Source organism: Poromitra crassiceps (genome assembly GCF_964638095.1).
Source record: "Poromitra crassiceps genome assembly, chromosome: 14".
Taxonomy (NCBI): Eukaryota; Metazoa; Chordata; class Actinopteri; order Beryciformes; family Melamphaidae; genus Poromitra; species Poromitra crassiceps.
This window is the reverse complement of record NC_139633.1, coordinates 13,576,370-13,591,493: the sequence shown is the minus strand read 5'-3', so window position 1 is coordinate 13,591,493 and position 15,124 is coordinate 13,576,370. Positions and strand designations below refer to the sequence as shown.

Here is a 15,124-nt window from a genome sequence, read left to right as displayed (position 1 = left end):
CTTCGTGCCACACCCATCTCCTAATTTATTGTCATTTACTTAAGCCACATTCCTCCTATAAAACACATTACCCGTTAGTTCATATCCCACATCACTATTGGATCATTTCCTTCTGATTACTAATTCATTATGTCATTAGTGATTGGCCTTGCATCTATGTGCATGTAGCCCCTATATAGCCTCCTGTGCCCAGACTCAAATATCCAGCAGCTTGATAAGAGGCCTCCCCCAATAGCAAAAGAGGGAGATTTAAGCGTAACCAATCCTGAGCCGGGTGTCTTAAACCAGGCTTCTCTGCATCTCAGAGAGGGGGCGACTGTTACTGTACTTTACCCCGAGGAGGGCTGAGCAGGGATGAGGTCCCTCTTGTTAGCACAAATCACAACAAAATCTTTCTCCTTCATGTTAGGGAGAGGCCGAGAGAATTCACCGTCCCTCTTGTTCAAATCGAACACACCGTTGCCTGTCCCCCTCCAAAACACTGAGTGAGGATGCATTCCAACGGCTCAGTGGGGAAGTTGCTTTTGCTCAGCGTCTGATGTTCAGTCTCTGCCTTAACGCTGATAAAGATGCCAGTCTGCTGGATTGACATCATGGTAAGACCAGCCATTCCCACAGTGCAACACACATACACACAGTTTGTTTGCAGACATTAACATTTGGATGCTTTTGCACTGTGGGATCTTTGTCAGAAAATGAATAATGTCAAACCAGGGGGCTGCCAACTTCATGCACCTGGTCCACTGTAAAACTGACACCAGAACAGCGTCTAGGAGCACTCATGCACCTGGTCCACTGTAAAACTGACACCAGAACAGCGTCTAGGAGCAGTCTTCCCCCTGATCCGTCCTACAGACAGAGACTAGGAGGAACAAATAGAAGGGGATTATTTAATGGTGGTCAGTTAGTTCTCTGCCATTCAAACTGCACTGCCCTTCTCCTTCCTTCATAGAGAAAAGACAGGAACGAACTTTGGCACATGGTGCTAGAGATGTAAACATTTTATCCAATTAAAATGAGGTGCTGGATTAAATGATGTGTTTTAATGATTGTTATCTTCTCTCCATATCTCATAAAAAATAATATAAAATAAAATAGCAAACTTCTCATCTTCACGAGAATAAGACTAGTTTAAATAGAAAAAGGCTTTGAACATTATATTTGAACCATTGTGCACAGTATAGCCATGGTCAGCGGGTTGTGTGCAGACTGGTTCTCATGCCTATTCTTTGTTATCATTTAAAAAAAACAATGGCCAAATAAACATTTTGCTAACCCAGGACTGAAAGAACGACTGGATCATTTTAAATTATGGTCAGTTGGCAAACAACAGTTGGCAACAAGCTGGAAAACAGAACCCCATAATATATTTGGCTGCCATTACTTAGCCATTGACATTCCCTTGTTGAAAGTAAAGGAGATTGGCTAGGGAGCAAGCAGCAGTGTTTGGCCCTCTAGTGGAAATCAAGCAAAATGAGAAAAAGACATTTGTTTGGCCCTGTATGAGAAAACAATGTAGTGAGGAAGCCTGAGTTAACAATGTTAACCCCTGTGGTAAAAATCTAGTACTGCAAGTCATGGCTAGACCTGTAAGGCCCAGGGGATGTGAAGTAGCAAGCATTTACATTGGAAATAATGTATTTCCACATGCACCAAAACTGTCCCCGTTATATCCCAGGATGTCAGTCAAAACGTCACGTTTAGGTCCTTTTTATGAATGAAGACCACCTGCCCTGTGAACGATCATGTAGCCTATGTATATACACGTATGGGCCTGGACAGTGTCCTGGTTCCAAATGCAAAACCAGCTGAGAAGTGCTGATCTAGTAGAATACACCATGTGTGTAAAGATGGCAGCCTTCTGGTTAACGTCAATATTTACCCCACAGTGGAAAGTATGAATTTTCTTTGTTTTCTTTCTATATTTTGATTTGCACCTGCCAGTTCGAGGAGCTGGGCGTGTACTGCACCACACAGTGGGCTGAGTGTGTACTGCTGCACCACACAGTGGGCCAGGGGAAATGATGTCACTCAGGAGAAAGCCATCTTTATGAACTTGGTCCATTGAAACGATAGTGAGTCTGCTCACTATCTGTTCGGCCACACAGTTGAGCACAATTCACTTGCAACTTCAAACCATTCAACTAATTACCGGTAATTAATTATTGTAGTAGAAGAAATCAATGTACTAACGACAACATTCTTTAGAATGTAAATTGAACTGAACCCCCCCCCCCAAAACTGATGTGGACGAGAGTTTGGTCACCATGGCAACAACCCCCCCCCCCCCCCCACCCCACCCCATATGTTTTTGAGTCTGACTCAGCCTCATACCACAGCCCCTGTACCTGCCAGCACGACAGAGAACGAAACAACCTATCAAGTCACAGGATAGGCATTTCCACCAGGTGCAAGTTCAATCAATTTTGTCAGCTCCATTCACTCTCTGCCTAGCTGGATGGATGTATAAAACAAGGCAGACATCGGGTACAAGGAACAAAATTATAGAAAGCGATGGAACAGAGGGACGCCAAGTGATATCAGACAGAACAATCATGGCCAGCTGTCTTTGTCAGTTACAGATGTTCACACACACACACAAATATGGAAGAATTATCAACAAGTAAGGATGTGAGTGTGTATGCAAGAGAGGAAGGGAGAGAGAGAACACTTTACATTTCAAGAACACTTGTGGCTGAAACGTCTTTCTGGAATAACCAAGGAAAATGCAGAGATGTGATTCTTTAGGCGATTTCTATTTGATGTGTGTTGAGAGTTACTAAGTGTAATGTAGTCGCCTTGAAGCTGCCAAGTGATGCGTCGCTCAAAATCCATTTTCCAAACTTGCTGCTACGAGAACTCATCAATGGCTGCGACTGAAATCAGTACAGTGTGACAAAATGTGACAAAGCACGGGAATGGTCAACCAGTGGAGCATTATGATACCCATTAGGCAAAAGGTAATTGGCATCAATAAAGCAATCAGATATCAATAAAATAAAGCAGCACAATGATATTTGATGATACTGAAAGCACTGACAGATATTTACAATACCAAAAATAGACCAGATGGGAGGATTTCCATTGACTAAAGCAACTAGCCAAAATTTTTAAAGAAAAGTTTGTCAAATCTCTCTAGTAGTAAATTCTCAAAATAGAGCAGTGCTGCTCATGTGATCATTAAAAATCTATGCACCTCCAGTCAGTCGAAACCGTAAAACCTTGTTTATGCCAATCTCTAAAATGGATGGATCTACCAAACAGGGATAATAATGAAAAAATATGTTGATGCAGGAGATTACTGATCGAGTGCAATTGTGGACCTTCTTTGTGATGCATGCAGCTAGGAGGAGTTCTCTGCAAATTAAATTGTATAGAACATTTCAAAATGCACGTGCATGCACATCTCATACAACAGATTCACTTTGGTCTGGTATTTGGATATAATCAAGCCTCTTGGAGCATTTTACTCTGCACAACCTCTGTTCATGGGCTGTAATAATAAGCAAGGTTTTACTGTGTAGGCAACTCTCGGGACCAGAAGAGGTCTCTATGGATAAAAAGGTCCAATGGGACTTTCTCAAGGGCCTAACCTATCAGCATTCCTTGAAGTTTGCCAAACAATGAACAAGGGTGTTTCCCTACCATTACTAGAGCAGGTAGGGTGGTCTACTCTGACGAAAACAATTGTATTATTGGCTTTAATGGAGCGTTTTGACATTGGATCATCTAATGCAGGGGTTCCCAACCTTTTTTGGCTCGTGACCCTACTTTGACGTCGCAAAAATCTAGGGACCTGCGACATTTAAATTCCGGTACACCATTGATAATATCATATCGATAATCGTCAGTGATGTCACATAGTATGCTTCTTTCCCCCCATAATACGGACGTTAATCTGAGGATTCTGACTAATATCAAAACTCGAACTTTTTTCTCAAAACTCTGACAGTAACTCGGAATTCTGACTTTAATCTCAGAATTCTGACTTTATTCTCAGAATCCTGATTTAAAGTTATAATCTCAAAGATTTTCATCTAAATACATTTTTTTTAAAATTAAGAGTCACTCACAATGTTGATTGAGGCTATGGCCCATTGATGGAAGCCTTTCCAGTATTGTGACATGTATAATGTCATATAATGCAACAGTTTGGATGTCACCTGCAATTACCACTCATCGCCATTAGGTGTCACCCAAGAGAACAAAACTGAAATCTTACAGATTATCAAGATGATCACTTTATGCTTTAAACTCAGAACTAAAATAAATACAATAAAATAAATCGCAAGTGACCCTAATCATCTTCGGTAGTATTAAATTGTGTCTGGTAAAAAAAAAAAAAAAAATCCGGCGACTATTTGAATTCCAGGCGACCCCACTTAGGGTCACGACCCTAAGGTTGGGAACCACTGATCTACACCAAACAACGATGAAACAACAATGATGTGCAGAGATCTTACTGGAAGAGCAGCTGTTAACATCATCCTGCTCCATGGTCTTTGCTAAGTAATCAATCAGATGCTCAACATTTTAAAGATCAGCTGCCACAGACGTGGGTCTGTGGCAGCTGCTCTTTAAAATGTTGAGCATCTGATTGTGGCGATACTACATAGACACTGCATGAAATAGGCCACGCCCACCACGGGAGGAAAGCTCTCCATTCACTTCCATACACCAGCGTTATTTTTCCTTGAATTAAACATAGCTAAAAGCTGTTGTGTGGTGGGGCTGCGCAGACAACAAATGCCAAAAATCCCCAATTAAAGTTTTTTTGTACTCCCGAGCAAAACAAGGAAGCCATTGAGAATTGGCGAGAAGAAAAATGTGGATCTAGCTGTCAAGGAAGTAAGTTGGAGACATAGGAGAACGCCAGGATTGGGGGGGGAGTTGTTTCCCTCCGTTTTGGGCGTGGTTTCTGAATGATGACACGCTCCGCAGTGTCTCTATACATACTGTAAATAGTCACTAAATCCATGACAAGTTGTGTGTGATTATTAGACAGAGGGCATCCTGCTAGGCTAATATAGATACAGGTGAAGAAGTGATGTGTGCAGGCAGGGAGTGAAGAAGACTTGTATCCCATCACTCCCTGGGGAACAGTCAGAGAGCAGCCAGAGAGCGTGTAAGAAACTAACAGTTCTACTCTTCTAGTCGCTTGGTTATTCTACAGTATAGCTGGAACATAAAACATCCTTTTGACAAAAGAGAATGAGCAATATTACATTTGGGTGTGGTTCAGTATTTTGAAAGCGGGGGGAGGGGATTGTAAGAAAGACTGTGTACTGTTCCTTTAAGAGACATAATTGTGAGGACGTGAGAATGCTGCAGCAGCCAGTGCTTCAGCCTCAAGGGAAAGGGTAAATCCTCTCATTGGGCTAATCCAGACGCTTCCCGATTTCAGGAATTCCATTTGTGTGTCAGGCTCCACCCACAACATGAAGCTCCTCCCCTTGCCCTCAGACACACACGGCAAGAAAAACGGTAGAAAAAAAAGCACAACACAGTGTTCTTCTCTCCGTCTCGTCCGTCTTTTCTCATCCCATGCTGCTCGGGCCAGAGTGCTGCTCGGGCCAGAGTGCTGCTGCTGCTGCTGCTGCTGCTGCGGGGGAAGAGCTCAGTGCATCGAGTCCGTTTCCTCCGTTCAACATCAGCAGAGCCAAATTAAATTTCAATCAAACTACAACCAAACCTCACTGAAACCACAGCCTGTTACCTCACTGGAGAGCACCAACAACAAAGTACACATCCGTTAAGAAAAAAACGAAAATGCTTCTGTGAACCTCCATGGAGAATTAACAGCAAGAAATAAAAAAAATAGAAGTATGAAAACAAAACAATTACAAAGTAAAAACATCGAACAGAGCTCCATTCTGTTTCAACAGCATTGATGAAAGTAAAGAGAAAAAAAGAATCACTTCTCATTCGCTTCTGGAACCATCAATGAAAACACTGAGGTATGTGGTTTGGATGGAAAGCCTCATCACTATTATTGCCAACATGATCATCACTATCACCATCCATCCTCCCAATAGTCCGCTTCCTGTTTCCTCCAATAAGGTCGACAAGACCCTCCCCCTGGTGGGTGTGGCTCTTTGTTTTGGGGGGGAAGGGGGTGTCTGGACATGATTGGCTGCACCTCCGGTTGGAGGAGGAAACTGAGGAACAGGAGGAAGAGGAAGAAGGATCCATTTATCCATCAAGTTTATCTTTCTCCTTTTGTCTGAATCCATCTTTTTGTCTGTCTGTCTGTCTGTCAGAATCTATCGGTGTCTCTATCATTTTCGCCCAGGGGTTTCTAGCGCCCCCTATGATTGTAAATTGAGGGTGAATTTCCATTGCTGATTGAGGCTAGGGCTGCAGACCTCCACAGTGAGCCCACCCATCCTGGCACTGCGACTGTCCAGACAGAGGTTACTGCCCACGTGACGGAGCTTTGAGTTCGACTGCTCCCATCCCTCATTCTGCTCCCATTTCTGGACAGAAGGAGACAAGGACAGAATTACAAAAACATAATATGCAGTGTGCAGAACTACGCAATGAATACATATGCATTTATGCAATAAATACATATGTCCTGATGTATAATAAACAGGATACAGAAGACGACAGGCGTGTGCCTCTGGTTTGACGTCTGTCTCTGTCTTTTATATCAACCATCACTCCCTGTTGTTCCAGCAGTGATGGCAGCAGTGCCAGAGTGTGTCTTTGTGTGTTTTTCTGTGCATGTGCGTGTCTCTCTCTTTCAGTGTGTACATGTGTGCGTCTGTGCATGAGTGTGTCTATTGGGGTTTGACCCATACAAGTTTTTAAAGGCCAAGTTAGATTGAAGCTGCTGATAGACAATATTTTGTGCCGACATTCAAAAGCGTTAAATTTAAAGCAGGACTAAACCCCAAAACACTTTTTTTCAGCTTTTAACCAATATATATGACTTTGGGGGTGGTGTGTGAAGAATTCTGGTCAAAATTTCCACATTTGAGACCAAACTGTTGCCATTGTACCATTTGTATCATTTTCAGCAGCATAAGTTCCCTCTATGGGTTGAACACTGCTTTTTTTTGTGCCCTCAAATGAATGGGGGATTTGGTACATCGTGACGTCACGGTGGGGTTAGCACGCGCCCCACTCATGTGAAAAATAGTTTTTTTCCCCATTGATTATTACTGTAGTTCACGCGGCGCGAGCCCTTTAACACGTTCAGTGCCAGCGACGCCATATGGCGTCATTAGAAATTTACCGTACAGTGCCAGCGACGCCAAATGGCGTCATAACTCCAAATTGTTTTTTTGACGGGGGGGTGTCGATCTAAGCTTCTTACGTCGCCTCTAACAATATTGTAGCTATTGGAGGTCGATAACCTATTTTACAAACCCATTAGGTGGCGACAGCACTCTCCTGATCAGAGAAAAAGGAGCCAAACACACAGAAATAGTCACTGGGCAAAATGAGGAAATCGCATCGCATCCGTCCGTATGCATCGACGTGCCTCCATAAACGAGCACAACGCCAGCTGTGCCCCCAGCAGCAGCATCCGCTGTCACAACTGTGCACCTCCATGTACGCTGCAACAGCACATATACATAATCAGCCTATTATTCCGAACTGGAAGCATGCCAGCCCGTGACAAACACACGCGGAACCAAAAAGCTGAATGTCGCGCACCATTCACTGTGTGTGCGCAGCAAACTCAGCAGAGACTGAGAGCCACCAGACACATAAGACACACCCAGGAGGCGTGTGCAGTTGAGGGGGGGGGGGGGGGGGGGGGGCACGGAGAGCAGCAGAGCAGCATACACTTCACCCAGACAGACCCAGACATCAGAAAATTAGCTTCAGAGTCAGTGATGTGCTTGAAATGTTTAATTTCACAAAAGGCTCGTTATCTCAGCTCGTAGAAAAAAAGGGATGTTTTTGCTTCGATCAAGCTATCTTCTCCGGCTCATAACTAAAGAACGGAAAATGGGATCAATAAACTTTTTTTTGCAGGTGATAGAAGAGAGTCTCATCGTTATTTGTGCGTGTTCAGTGTTTACATAGTAATTATTAAAAAAATTATATGACTGTTTTAAAATGCATTGCGGCCTATGTGGCACAGCAAGCAACCTTTTGCCCAAGGGCCGTGGCACTGAAAGTGTTAAGAGCGATGCATCCATGGGTAATGCCTACTGTGGCTAATATTAGCCGCTAGTTAGTTATGTTACATGGCAGTAAAACGCCACTGAATGACCAAATTCATAGAACTTTTAACCATTTCGAGTAACACTGTTTCCATACGGATCACCAGCGTTAGTTTGTTGTTTATAACGTGGCTATATTCATAACGTTTTCTACGATATCTATCTCGGATACACTGAGAATACTGGGAGGCGGGTCATAGCGTCTCTGTCGATGATTTGATTTGACAGTTCTGGGCACTGGCGTTGGCGTTGACCAATCCTGGCGTGTTCCACCCCCAAATCGATTCTGTTCTGTGTTCTGGCGCAAAGCGAGTGGGTTTCAGGATGAAACAGTCTCGAGCCATTATCGTTAAACTTCCTGGAATGCAAGTTTAACTAAACAGTTACATGTCCTCTGCATTCTACATCAAATGAAGATATTACGGGTTGTTTTATTTTGTATGTTACATACTTATTGGCCAAGATATGTTAGTTTATGGGGGAGGAATTCTGCCAGCTAAAGAAGGGAGTATAGGCGGCCATCTTGCCTGCAGAGTTTTCAAATCAAGTAGAATACCGTTTTGCAAGAAATCTGGGGGGTTTAGTCCTGCTTTAACAATTTATGCCAAAGATGTCAATTATTCAGTGTGAAGATTCAGTGACGAAAATGTGCAAAGAAAACGAAATTGCCTTGCACCTTACAGTAACTTTGTTTTTATATAGCTGTGGCCAGGGAAAAAGCACCATATTGGAAGTGGACTACACTGAGCGGTCTAATAAAAGCCCAGTATGTGCTGATCTAGCAGTGTAACCATGTGACTGTGTGTTTACCTGTCTGCTATCGTTCTCTTTGCAGGCCTGTAGTTTGATGAGGGAGCCAGCTGTTCTGTCCACCACAGTCAGACACAGGTCCATGTGTTTCACAGACTTATCCTTGGTCAGGGCCCATTCCTTTATGAACATACGTACATAAGTAAATGTACACACATTAGCATAGTAACATGTTTGGACACAACCATACACAAGTACGCCCACACAGGTGTCAGAGATGGGAAGTAACTAAATACAAAAACTTTGTTACTGTACTTAAGTAGGATTTTTAGGTATCTGTTCTGTACTTTACGAGTACCGGTATGTATTTTTTATACTTTTTTTTTTACTTTTATTCTCCCCATTTTAAAGGGATACTCCACTTTTTCGGGAGTTTAGCTCATTCGCCACATCCCCTCCACATACCCAAGATCCACCATGCCTTACCGGCACTGTCCACACAGTTTACAGTGAGCTACAGCCGTGAAGTTAGTTAGTATCGCCATAGAATAGAGGGTAATGGTACAGCTGTTAAAAATCTGTCAAAACACACATCTCACAGTGCCAAAATACATGTTGTGCTTCAGGTACTCACCACACGATGAAATATTAATCCAAAATGCACATAATCGGTCTTATTGGAAGGAAAAGAGGTAGCCGGCACTACTTTCCAAACAGTTCAAACCCTAACCTGACATATTTGCGTTCACACTGCACTTCCCGCTCGCCGGGTTATGTTTTCATCCGGCACAATGCACATCGGCAGCCCCTGCAGCCCCCTTATGATGGCCCCTTCCGTGTTCTGGAAGCGGGGGCCAAGTACTTCATGATGGACATGGGGCGAAATCAGAATGGGTTTTGGTGGACCGCCTCAAGCCAGCGCATTTCTTCTTGGGCAAGGACTGTCGCCCGCAAAGTGGGCGAGGCTAGGTATCGAGTGCGCATAGTTGCGCGAGATGCCTAGTATATATATAATACCCATAAGTACAGTAATCAAGGACTTTTGAGGCCTCAAATTTAGGCCACACACTCAAGACTATTCTATTTTAGGACTTAACTATTTAAAGACCTGCAGACACGCTGCCCCGCCTCCCCCCCCCACACACACCTCTGCCCATTTAAAGTGCTGTAACTCCCCCCCCCACACACACCTCTGCCCATTTAAAGTGCTGTAACTCCCCCCCCACACACACCTCTGCCCATTTAAAGTGCTGTAACTCCCCCCCCACACACACCTCTGCCCATTTAAAGTGCTGTAACTCCCCCACACACACACACCTCTGCCCATTTAAAGTCCTGTAACTCCCCCCCCCCCACACACACCTCTGCCCATTTAAAGTGCTGTAACTCCCCCCACACACACCTCTGCCCATTTAAAGTGCTGTAACTCCCCCACACACACACACCTCTGCCCATTTAAAGTCCTGTAACTCCCCCCCCCCACACACACCTCTGCCCATTTAAAGTGCTGTAACTCCCCCCCACACACACACCTCTGCCCATTTAAAGTCCTGTAACCCCCCCCCCACACACACACCTCTGCCCATTTAAAGTGCTGTAACTCCCCCACACACACACACACCTCTGCCCATTTAAAGTCCTGTAACTCCCCCCCCCCCACACACACACACCTCTGCCCATTTAAAGTGCTGTAACTCCCCCCCACACACACACCTCTGCCCATTTAAAGTCCTGTAACCCCCCCCCCCCACACACACACCTCTGCCCATTTAAAGTGCTGTAACTCCCCCACACACACACCTCTGCCCATTTAAAGTGCTGTAACTCCCCCACACACACACACCTCTGCCCATTTAAAGTCCTGTAACTCCCCCCCCCCACACACACCTCTGCCCATTTAAAGTGCTGTAACTCCCCCCCACACACACACCTCTGCCCATTTAAAGTGCTGTAACTCCCCCACACACACACACCTCTGCCCATTTAAAGTGCTGTAACTCCCCCACACACACACACCTCTGCCCATTTAAAGTGCTGTAACTCCCCCCACACACACACACCTCTGCCCATTTAAAATGCTGTAACTCCCCCCCCCACACACACCTCTGCCCATTTAAAGTCCTGTAAACCCCCCCCCCCCACCTCTGCCCATTTAAAATGCTTTAACTCCCCCCCCACACACACACCTCTGCCCATTTAAAGTGCTGTAACTCCCCCCCCCCACACACACCTCTGCCCATTTAAAGTGCTGTAACTCCCCCCCCCACACACACCTCTGCCCATTTAAAGTGCTGTAACTCCCCCCCCACACACACCTCTGCCCATTTAAAGTGCTGTAACTCCCCCCCCCCCCCCACACACACCTCTGCCCATTTAAAGTCCTGTAACTCCCCCCCCCACACACACACCCCTGCCCATTTAAAATGCTGTAACTGCCCCCCCCCCCACACACACCTCTGCCCATTTAAAGTCCTGTAACTCCCCCCCCCCCCCACACACACACCTCTGCCCATTTAAAATGCTGTAACTCCCCCACACACACACACCTCTGCCCATTTAAAGTGCTGTAACTCCCCCCCCCACACACACACACCTCTGCCCATTTAAAATGCTGTAACTCCCCCACACACACACACCTCTGCCCATTTAAAGTCCTGTAACCCCCCCCCCACACACACACACCTCTGCCCATTTAAAATGCTGTAACTCCCCCACACACACACACCTCTGCCCATTTAAAGTGCTGTAACTCCCCCCCCCACACACACCTCTGCCCATTTAAAGTGCTGTAACTCCCCCACACACACACACCTCTGCCCATTTAAAGTGCTGTAACCCCCCCCACACACACACACCTCTGCCCATTTAAAATGCTGTAACTCCCCCCCCCCCACACACACACCTCTGCCCATTTAAAGTCCTATAACTCCCCCCCACACACACACACCTCTGCCCATTTAAAGTCCTGTAACTCCCCCCACACACACACACACCTCTGCCCATTTAAAGTGCTGTAACTCCCCCACACACACACACTTCTGCCCATTTCAAGTGCTGTAACTCCCCCCACACACACACACCTCTGCCCATTTAAAATGCTGTAAATCGATCGAAAAAAAATATTGTTAAAATATCGTATCGTTATCGTGAACCCAATATCGTGTATCGTATCATATCGTGAACTGAGTGTATCGTGACACCCCTAATCATTAATGAGGAAAATTAATATTAATTATGTTCTCTAGTCTATGAATGTATTTTAAGCTTCATTTTTCGTCAGGCAGATTGTTAGCCGCCTATTATGTGATAGCAGGACCCCCGAAGGACCCAAGACAGTGGTAAACAAGAGCCATGCGCTACGTGATGGTATATTTCTCCTCTCTTGCTCCATATGGTCAAGATGTGCCACCTCCTGCCACCCAGGTCTCTCTAGAGCAGGCACTTCATTGGCTGACCTGTGTGTGTCGCCGTGGTAACGCTACCTGGTTGCCGCCGGCGTTGTGGCATTCGTAAACACCCACCACCCCGTCAGCAAAATGGCCGAGGGTGTCCAGACAGTTCCCTCCCTGCTGCAAGGCTCCAAACGCTATGTCTTGATGATCTGGGACCCTAAACACATACAGGATTGTAATTAAATTGTATGTTATAACATTCATGCATCGCATTTTTTAAGATGATTTTACTTTTTTATTTATATATTAATCATGTGCTGGAGTCAAAACTGAAGTACGGTAAGCGTTATTCGTTACTGTCTCTACATCAAACAGCACTCTGGCCCATGAAATGGTAACGTTACCCCGTCAAGCTGTGAACCAGAAGCCTCTGAACCATCTTGGTTCTTAACCCCAGAAACCAAGTTCTGCTAATACTCCTACTACAACTCAGGTGTAAGGTTCTCCTAGATAGCATTTTAAATCGTACTACATAAGATTACATATCATGTCATACCATACATCCTATCCCATCATAGCAGACCATATGCTCTCATATTTTCTTACCGTAGTTCGGGGTAGACGTTCTCTAAGTACCACTTGAATGGTTGACAGCCTAACCTCTTCTTCATCTCCAGACGACTCTGGATACTGAAAGAGAGAAGAGAGAGATAGCAAGATGCTGAGAAAAGTAAGAGGTGAGATCACATTGAGTTCTCAAAGGATTCATTGAATTACATTATGCAGCTATGCTGTAAGGCAGGGGTTCCCAACCTTTTTTGACGTCACAAAAATCTAGAGACCCGAGAGATTTCAAATTCCGTTAGACCATTATGTGACATTATGTGACATTACAGTTTGGATCGCACTTGCAATTACCACCCACTGCCATAGGTGTCACGGTCACCCAAGACAACAAAACTGAAATCTTAGAGATTATCACTTTAAACTCAAAACGTAAAAAAAAAAAAAAAAAAAAAAAAATCGCAAGTGACCCTAATCATCTTCGGTAATATTAAATTGTGTGTGGTGTAAAAAGAAAAAAGAAAAAGAAAAGAAAAGAAAAATAAATTTCCGGCGACCCCACTTAGGGTCGCGACCCTAGGTCCAGCTGGATGCTTTGTACGGCAGGTTCTAAAGGTCGAGGTCCACTTGGATAAAAGTGGTTTATGAAGAAGGGCAGCCATATCAGCTTTGTGAAACTCACAATGTTGTTTTTGTTGAGACCTTGCGGTGAGGTGCTGATTCAATACTGTGGTCATTTCTGAGGTGTACTTCTGTGGTATTTAACCTATTAAATATTGATCTATACCTGTCAGTGAGCTTGTGATCACTGTTCCTCTTTGCCAATGTAGATTGTCCTTGTTCAGCAATTTCATATGCTTTGGAATATGGTTTTCAAGACTGTTCCCCTCACCACATTAAATAAATTGGCTTATGCAATTCAAGCATTGGCTATTTAAACCTCTTTGGAACTATGTTAATTGCCTCATATCACATTGAAAATTCACATCACATGTGAATAATTATGCATATTATTATGCATATTATGCAAGTGGTAATTGTCAGCTCTCTGCCCCTAGCTGCTTTTGTAATTTTCCATCTACGGTAGTAGTTATGTTAATTTGTCTACCTCCAGCAGAGGGCGTCCTTAACAAGCGTTACTTACTTGCCGTAGGGGACGTTTCTAGCTGAGGGGACGGCAGCGTAGTAGAAGTTTTTAAACTCATCCATCCATACCTCTGCAGCTCTCCTTGTGTTCCTGAGAGAGGGGTGATGAGGAAGGAGAAGGGGAGGGGCAGGAGGGGAGTGAGGGGAAATGGGAAAAGAGATGAGAGAGAGGAGAGAGAGAGGAGAGAGAGAGAGGAGAGAGAGAGAGAGAGAGAGAGGAGAGAGAGAGAACAGACAAGGAAAGATTAATGATGGAGGTAGAGCCAGCTCCAGACAAAACTAGTCATCGCCACGCGGTTTGTTTCTCTGTGTGTGGTGACAGCAGTTTCCACACACACACACACACACACACACACACACACACACACACACACACACACACACACACACACACACACACACACACACACACACACACACACACACACACACACACACACACACACACACACACACACACACACACACACACACACACACACACACACACACACAGTTGTTCAATTTGTAATAGATCTCCACAACCACAAGAGGGCAGACTTGTACATGTTGGAAAGACTGTGTCCGTGTGTTGATCTTTCCACTCATTGAACTGGCCAACAGTGTGTGTGTTGCCAGGCAAAACAAAGTGTTGACATGATGTCCAAAGCCATTTAGTCAAATCTCCATTTCTTTGCCACTTTGATGAACTTGTTTTTATTGGATGCCTCAGGAAGACATGAGGTGGGTGATCGCCTTTTTGCAATAGGGGTGTCAAAATTAATTGTTAAATTGAATGCATGCACGTGATGCATCGCGATGCGGACGTGTCGCGATGCATCGAATCGGATCGTCGACAGATAATCGCTGGATCATTTATGCTTTATGCTTATGTTGACATTCAGATTTTAAAGCACTTTCTAAGTAAAAAAGTGAGTTGATATTTATCTGACCGCTTGTATGAATTGATGAAAAAGTAACCATGTGCAGTAATAATATAGAAAATTGAGGATGTGATACTTTGGAGCTGCAATACTTTGAGCTGTATCGAGATGCATCGTGATGCACCGTGGAATCAAATCGAATCATTGACAGATGAATCGAGATGAATCG

At 44.5% G+C, this 15,124-nt stretch overlaps 1 protein-coding gene across 1 annotated transcript in view; it reads right to left on the bottom strand.

Annotated features, from left to right (window-relative positions):
• Positions 1–6,308: 6,308 nt before the first annotated feature.
• The window catches only part of galnt2 (UDP-N-acetyl-alpha-D-galactosamine:polypeptide N-acetylgalactosaminyltransferase 2), a gene marked incomplete at both ends in the record, with an annotated part of 67,031 nt that continues 58,215 nt past the window's right edge, over positions 6,309–15,124 (bottom strand). Inside the window, 5 exons of the mRNA XM_083650867.1 lie at positions 6,309–6,476; positions 8,991–9,110; positions 12,413–12,539; positions 12,929–13,012; positions 14,031–14,123. Coding sequence (XP_083506993.1) covers positions 6,309–6,476; positions 8,991–9,110; positions 12,413–12,539; positions 12,929–13,012; positions 14,031–14,123 — 592 coding nt within the window. The remainder of the gene's footprint in view (positions 6,477–8,990; positions 9,111–12,412; positions 12,540–12,928; positions 13,013–14,030; positions 14,124–15,124) is intronic.